At 40.1% G+C, this 7,383-nt stretch overlaps 1 protein-coding gene across 1 annotated transcript in view; it reads left to right on the top strand.

Moving 5' to 3' along the window:
* Positions 1-580: 580 nt before the first annotated feature.
* Positions 581-7,383, top strand: part of cntn3b (contactin 3b) — a 107,601-nt gene continuing 100,798 nt past the window's right edge. Inside the window, exons 1-2 of the mRNA XM_056273322.1 lie at positions 581-635; positions 6,674-6,809. Coding sequence (XP_056129297.1) covers positions 581-635; positions 6,674-6,809 — 191 coding nt within the window. The remainder of the gene's footprint in view (positions 636-6,673; positions 6,810-7,383) is intronic.

Here is a 7,383-nt window from a genome sequence, read left to right as displayed (position 1 = left end):
AAGAGTGAGTTTGCAAACAGCAACTTGGCCACCGAAGCTTTTTTTTGTTGTTGTACAGGTGGCATTTTACTGTAGAGAACAATACTACTCTGTTATTTTCTCCCAGTTCCTATTATTAGGCAGATAGGGAGAGGGAGGTTTCTTTTGAGGACAATCATTTCCTCTCTCACTTTTCTATTTGGAAAAAAAAAAGAAAAGAATTTGAGCTTGTTATGTAGGATGAAAAATGCATGGTATAGGAAAAGAAAGCCTCTTAGCAGCCATTTTGCTTCTGTGTTTCATGAAAATGAGTTCTGCGGTTGTGTCTTAAGTTTGTCTGCTCTAGCAATAGTCCATACTTCTTGTACAATTTACTTTTGCTTGACTCATACTTGCTGACAAATAATGGCCACAAAATATATAACTTACTATAGCTGAAATAATGTGTATTGTTGAATGCCTGTCACATTTGGCTCAAAATGTCTCATTTTAATTATATCCCTAATTACTTTCCCTTCAGTTTAAAATTTTTACATTCAAGGGAGAGCATTCCATTTGCAAGAAATTGGATGAGGGTCTTATTTGCCCTTGGCAACTAAAGATGATGTTACTATGGAAACGAGTTGTTCTGCTATCAATCACCGGATGCCTTGCAGGTAAGATGTTTTGCTACATGTTTAACTTGATGTGAACTGCATCCGCTGTTATGGTTATGTACGTCTTAACACCTTTTCCCTTGTTAGCTTCATAGATAATGTCTGTTGTTTAATGACTCCAAAGGTACCTTAGAGTTTTTATTTATGTAATCCCTTGTGGTGGAGTAACTGCTCACTGTTTCCATGTGTCCAGGGTGCATCTATAATCAGGGTTATTGGTTTGAAAATGAATGAATGAATTAATGAAATCTGTGTCCATAAAGTATAAATTATCAACTGTTTTTGAGGGGGGCGCTGCAATTAAAACAGTTTTAACTGACCCAATTAAGGTTCTTTCACTAGACCAAAAGGTTGCATTAATTTGGTTGCCATTATTACATGAAGAATACCTCGCCATTATGACCTTCACCATCCTTTCAGTGGCTGCCTATTATACATTTTCAATACACTGTCAGAGACATCTGGGATTACACTCCTACTCCTGTTTATGGTATGTTCGAGATCAGGATCCTTGAAATGAAACTAGTGCCACATTTTAGCACAATCTACTTGCCTCTGTACCTTGTTCTGCCCTTGTGGCCACCTGGGATTCGGAAGGAAGAAATACAGACTCTCCACCAGAATGTCAACCCTTTTTGCAGATGACATTGTAAATCCCACTGAATGTTGTTCAAATGGCCTCATGGGTAATTCACACCTAATTCTCAAGTGAGCACATTCTAAGCGAACTGAAGGACAACGCTGCCTTTTTAACATATAGGTCCTTTGTTCTGGTCTAGGCAGTAGTCAATCCTTCAAATTTGCTTTCCCCATTACTTGGGTATTTGGTTTCATTTTTTGCATATTCATTATCATAATAACAGGCTGCAAGTGCACACACTATATAAAATGTGCCTTAAAGCTAGGGTAGGCAGCTTTAGATAAACCAGCAAGAGTAATACTGCATTCACATGGAATCCAGTAAACGGCAGACGGAAAACTAGAAGTCATTATTGTGGATGAGAGCAAGGTGGTGAAATCAAATCAGATGGCACTGGCAAATTATGGCGACAATGGCAATGACAGATGGCTCTGCCATCCATAGTTAAAATATTTTAACTTTTTGCTGTCCTCCGTGACGGAATTTACAACCAGATGTTACGTAGCACATCACAAAAAAGAAAAGATGGCGGATTAATTTTATAAGTATATTGATTGACAGAATTACTGTATATAATTAAACAAACAAACATAAAACACATTTGAATAGTTTTTTTTTCTTTGCAAACAATACATTACCATAACAACCCATGGAATTTTTTTTTTTTTTACCATCCTGCCATTCTGACGCACAGTTTGTGCCCCCCCCCTTTGTCTCCCCAATTGTACCCAGACAATTACCCCGCTCTTCCGAGCTGTCCCAGTCGCTGCTCCACCCCCTCTGCCAATCCCTGCATACCTCCTCTGAAACATGTTGGCTCATCAGGTGCTTCTTTTCACCTGACAGTGAGGAGTTTCGCCAGGGGGACATAGCACATTTGAGGATCACACTATTCCCCCCAATTCCCCCTCCCCCTGAACAGGCACCCCGACCGACCAGAGGAGACGCTAGTGCAGTGACCAGGACACATACCCATATCCGGCTTCCCACCCACAGACATGGCCAATTGTGTCTGTAGGGATGCCTGACCAAGCGATTCGAACAAAGATCCCCGTGTTGGTAGGCAATGGAATAGACTGCTACGCTACCCAGGTGTTCCTAAATATGGTTTTTCCCATTCTGTTTTGCCAACTGCCATTTACATACTAGATTTTGAAAGTATCCAACTGAGTGACAAGTTGGATACTTTCAAAATCTTGGTGTGTCATCAGGCCAGAGGAAGGAAGACGAGGAGACTCGGTGGTGGAATGAGGAAGTACAGCAAATTATACAGAGGAAGAGGTTGGCACAGAAGAAGTGGTATAGTCGGAGAGATGAAGAAAATAGACAGGAGTACAAGGAGATGCAGCGTAAAGTGAAGAGAGAGGTGGCAAAGGCAAAGGAAAAGGCATATGGTGAGTTGTATGACAGGCTAGACACTAAGGAAGGAGAAAAGGACTTGTACCAATTGGCTAGACAGAGGGACCAAGCTAGGAAGGATGTGCAGCAAGTTAGGGTGATCAAGGATAGAGATGGAAATGTGCTGACAAGCGAAGAGAGTTTGCTGAGAAGGTGGAAGGAGTACTTTGTACTTCTTTGGGCTGATGGAAGAAAATGAGAGAGAAGGTTGGATGATGTGGGGATAGTGAATCAGGAAGTGCAGTGGATTAGCAAGGAGGAAGGGAGGGAAGCTATGAAGAGGATGAAGAGTGGAAAGGCAGTTGGTCCTGATAACATGCCTGTCGAGGCATGGAGATGTTTCGGAGAGATGGCAGTGGGGGCAAGCAAGAGGATGCCTAAGGAGTGGAGAAGAAGCATACTGGTACCGATTTTCAAGAACAAGGGTGATGTACAAAACTGTTGCAACTACAGAGGTATAAAGTTGATCAGTCACAGCATGAAGATATGGGAAAGAGTAATAGAAGCTAGGTTAAGAGGAGAGGTGACGATTAATGAACAGCAGTATGGTTTCATGCCATGAAAGCGCACCACAGATGTGATGTTTACTTTGAGAATGTTGATTGAGAAGTATAGAGGGGGCCAGAAGGAGTTACATTGTGTCTTTGTAGATTTAGAGAAAACATACGACAGGGTGCTGAGAGAGGAGGTGTGGTATTGTATGAGGAAGTCGGGAGTTGCAGAGATGTATGTAGAAGTGGTGCAGTATATGAGGGTAGTGTGACAATTCCAATGCAGTTGGAATGACGGATGGGTTCAAGATGGAGGTGGGATTACATCAAGGATCAGCTCTGAGCCCTTTCTTGTTTGCAATGGTGATGGTCAAGTTGACGGACAAGATCAGGCAGGAGTCTCCATGGACAATAATGTTTGCTGATGACATTGTGATCTGTAGCGAGAGTAGGGTGCAGGTTGAGGAGAGCCTGGAGAGGTGGAGGTATGTACTGGAAAGTAGAGGAATGAAAGTCAGTAGGAGCAAGACGGAATACCTATGCGTGAATGAGAGGGAGGACAGTGGAATGTTGAGGATGCAAGAAGTGGAGGTGACGAAGGCATATGAGTTTAAATACTTGGGGTCAACTGTCCAAAGTAACGGGGAGTGCAGAAGAGAGGTGAAGAAGATAGTGCAGGCAGGGTGGAGTGGGTGCAGAACAGTGTCAGGAGTGATTTGCAACAGAAGGGTACCAGCAAGAGTTAAAGGGAAGGATTACAAGATTGTTGTGAGACCAGCGATGGTATATGGTTTGGAGACAGTGGCACTGATGAAAAGACAGGAGGCGGAGCTGGAGGTGGCAGAGTTGAAGATGCTAAGATTTCATTGGGAGTGATGAAGAAGGACAGGATTAGGAACAATTATATTAGAGGTACTGCTCAAGTTGGGTGATTTGGAGACAAAGCAAGAGAGGCAAGATTGTGATAGCTTGGACATGTGTGGAGGAGAGATGCTGGGTATATTGGGAGAAGGATGCTGAATATGGAGCTGCCAGGGAAGAGGAAAAGAGGAAGGCCAAAGAGGAGGTTTATGGATGTGGTGAGGGAAGACATGCAGGTGGCTGGTGTGACAGAGGAAGATGCAGAAGACAGGAAGAAATGGAAACGGATGATCCACTGTAGCGACCCCTAACGGGAGCAGCCGAAAGTAGTAGTAGATTTTGAAAGTATCCAACCGAAAAAAATAAAAGATAAAAAATCGCAGCCAGCCCATAGAAATTGAATGAGTAGAACGGACATTGAACTGTTTGCCATGGTCATTTGAGTAGTTCTAAATTAAACGGCGATTGTTGATAGTTATAGGGACAACATACGTCAGTGGGGTCGTAAATGTTCACACTACTCCACTGCTGATTTGGTTGTTACTGCAAAACCTCAGCTCAGTGAGTCCGCGACTTAAAAAAAAAAAAGTCTGTGACTTGCCGCAAGTCGGTTTATATGGAAGTTAGGCTGCTACAACTAAGTTTTTTTGCAATGGCAGCAGTTCAAATAAAAACGGCCGCAGCTCTGACCATCCTGCTACATATTAATTGGAATGTCCCAGCCCCCCCCCCCTTCCCCACCTTTCATGCCTTCCTTCAAAGCCTCTCCCCCAACCTATGTCCTAGCCCCCCCCCACCAACTTTCATGCCTTCCTTCAAAGCCTCTCCCCCAACCCGTTGCCGGGTGTATGGCACGGTGCACAGGCAGGCGGATAGGTATGTAGAGGGGCATATAGGCCATGTGATCATTTCATGTGGACCGAATGAAATGATTGGACGGGCTTATTACAGACCTGTGACAGCCACAGATACCGGATTGTTGTTTTTTTGTTTCTTTTTTTTGTTTCTTTTTCTTTTTTGTCAAAGCATTTTATTTATTGATTGCTGTTGGGATGTAAAGACAATTTCAACAAATATAACAGAATTGCTTTTATTTGCCTACCCAAGCTTTAAAATTTGAAAAACAAGGCAAGTCACCCTATTTGATAAAACAACAGTGATTAATATTGACATGAGGATTCCTTTTTTCTTTTTTTTTCCACATTGCTTTCTGCAAAACAAACTAGTAGAATTTCCTCTGAGGTGAAATTACAGTACAACATAATTACCTTTCAGAAATAAATATACATTGGAAATGTACATTCTGTTTTCATCAATTTTCATAAACCATAAATATTTCAAATGGCTGTCATGTGTACATTAGGCACTGATGTCACCATGTTTCATAGTTTGAAATTTTCTATTTAGCAATAATTTACTGGATTAAAACCTGAACCCTGATTGAATGTTTAACTGTCAAGTTTCTTTTTCATTTCAACTGCTAATTTGCTTTAATATTGTGCACTGATAATTAATTTTTCTACTTTTCAGAACAATTCTATATATTACCTCCTTTCTTCTTCATACCTTGCCTTCATTTCTACTTGCCTTGCACAAATAAATTGTGTTGATTAATGTTCTTATTACTTCAGCCTTAAACAGTTTGTGAAGGCTATCTTACTATTAAACAGTATTGGGTATTAGTAATTAGGCCTACCCTGGCCTTGTGTTAACTTTGGTTTTATTTTACACAACACTGTGATCCACATCTTGTTATTTATAGCTCCTAAGAAATTAATGAATAATGCATTCTCATGGGGTCAGACGCACATGTATAGTAAGACAAAACCCTCTTTAAAAGTTATCCGTTAAGTTGATCACAACACATCAAGTACTTACACATGACATATGCTAATTCTTTAAAATATGTCCTGATGTGGAGACTTTGTAGTTTGCTTTCTAACCATTTACCCAAAAGTACATAACATTGGGTGGCCCAGTTCAATCATAGTATTCTCCAAGAGCCAAAAAATATAACCATGTTTGCTAACCAATTGTTAAACTTTTTTGTTATTATTTCCTTTCATTTTATATTAAAATAAAATGAAAGGGCAAGGGTCTTAATAACTTCATGAAATTATCCAAGACGCCTTAACTTACTAAATATTTAAAAGGTACTGTCTTGGAAAACAAACAAACAAACAGAAAAGTTATATAATATATGCAATCCCTACAGTATGGCCTAAGGATTTTATGCACAGTGGGACATATTCAAATAGTGGCCATCATTGTTGTCATCTGTAGCTAATGTACACTTCAGGTATGGCAATGTCATAAACATAGCAACTTGTCCTGCTAATTTTTTTTTCTAATTTCTTCAGCTGCAGAAATGTTTCAGAATGCAGTTGGTCACATAATATATATATATATATATATATATATATATATATATATATATATTGGTATATGTTGAGTGTCTGTAGATGTATTGGCATACTTAAATCCAATTTATTTGGCCATTAATCCTCTGTTGACAACTTGTTTGCTCGGTCACTGCATTTATGTCTTGGTGATCTTTTCTTTCAGCGGTTTCAATGTTTTTGTTTGTTAAGGTGAAACATTTTTTTTTAAAGGTTTTTTTGTCACACATTTTCTTGCCATTTTTACAGCCCGTGCAGACGATGTCATATTTCAAGGGCCGAAATGGACAACAGAGCCCAGTGACCTAATTTTACCCATCAACTCCGCAGACCAACAAGCTACCTTTAGATGTGAAGCCCAAGGAAGCTCTTCACCACAGTACAGGTAAATTACCCTGGCTAAATTTTACTACCAACATGTCAGTGAAAATCATCCAAATACTTGATGTGCGTACTGCATTACCATTAATTGGTTTAGGTTTAAAAATCTTCACTGGCACTATGTTGGGGATCAGATAGCAGTGATCATTATTGATTCTTGATGAGCAATGTTTTCTAGACAAAAATACTGTTCCATCCAAAAAACAAACTACGACTTTCAGAGTTGCTGCTTAATTGAGAATGTGTTTCTAATTGGTATAGTGTCCATTTCCAATTACAGCTAGATACATCAATTACAGATAGGCACATGGAGTCAGCAGCTGACAAATATGGCATCCCAGATTTGATGAGGTTAACACTATTAATATGACTTAAGCTTTAATATGATTGAAGCTGAAGATTAAAACATGGTGTATGTCTTAAGACATCATTTGTGGAGTTTCAGCGACTGATATTCACCTCAGATCCTTTCACATATTCTTGGCTATTGTCCAGCAGCAGGGTTGGTCTGAAAACAGCAGCAAGTGCTGTTTTTGTAGGGTATTGTATTTCACAGCTTGGTCAGCATCATGTAAAGG

The sequence above is a fragment of the Lampris incognitus genome, chromosome 2 (assembly GCF_029633865.1).
Source record: "Lampris incognitus isolate fLamInc1 chromosome 2, fLamInc1.hap2, whole genome shotgun sequence".
Taxonomy (NCBI): domain Eukaryota; kingdom Metazoa; phylum Chordata; class Actinopteri; order Lampriformes; family Lampridae; genus Lampris; species Lampris incognitus.
Note: the sequence above shows the minus strand (reverse complement) of the source record. Positions and strands in the feature narration are given on the sequence as shown.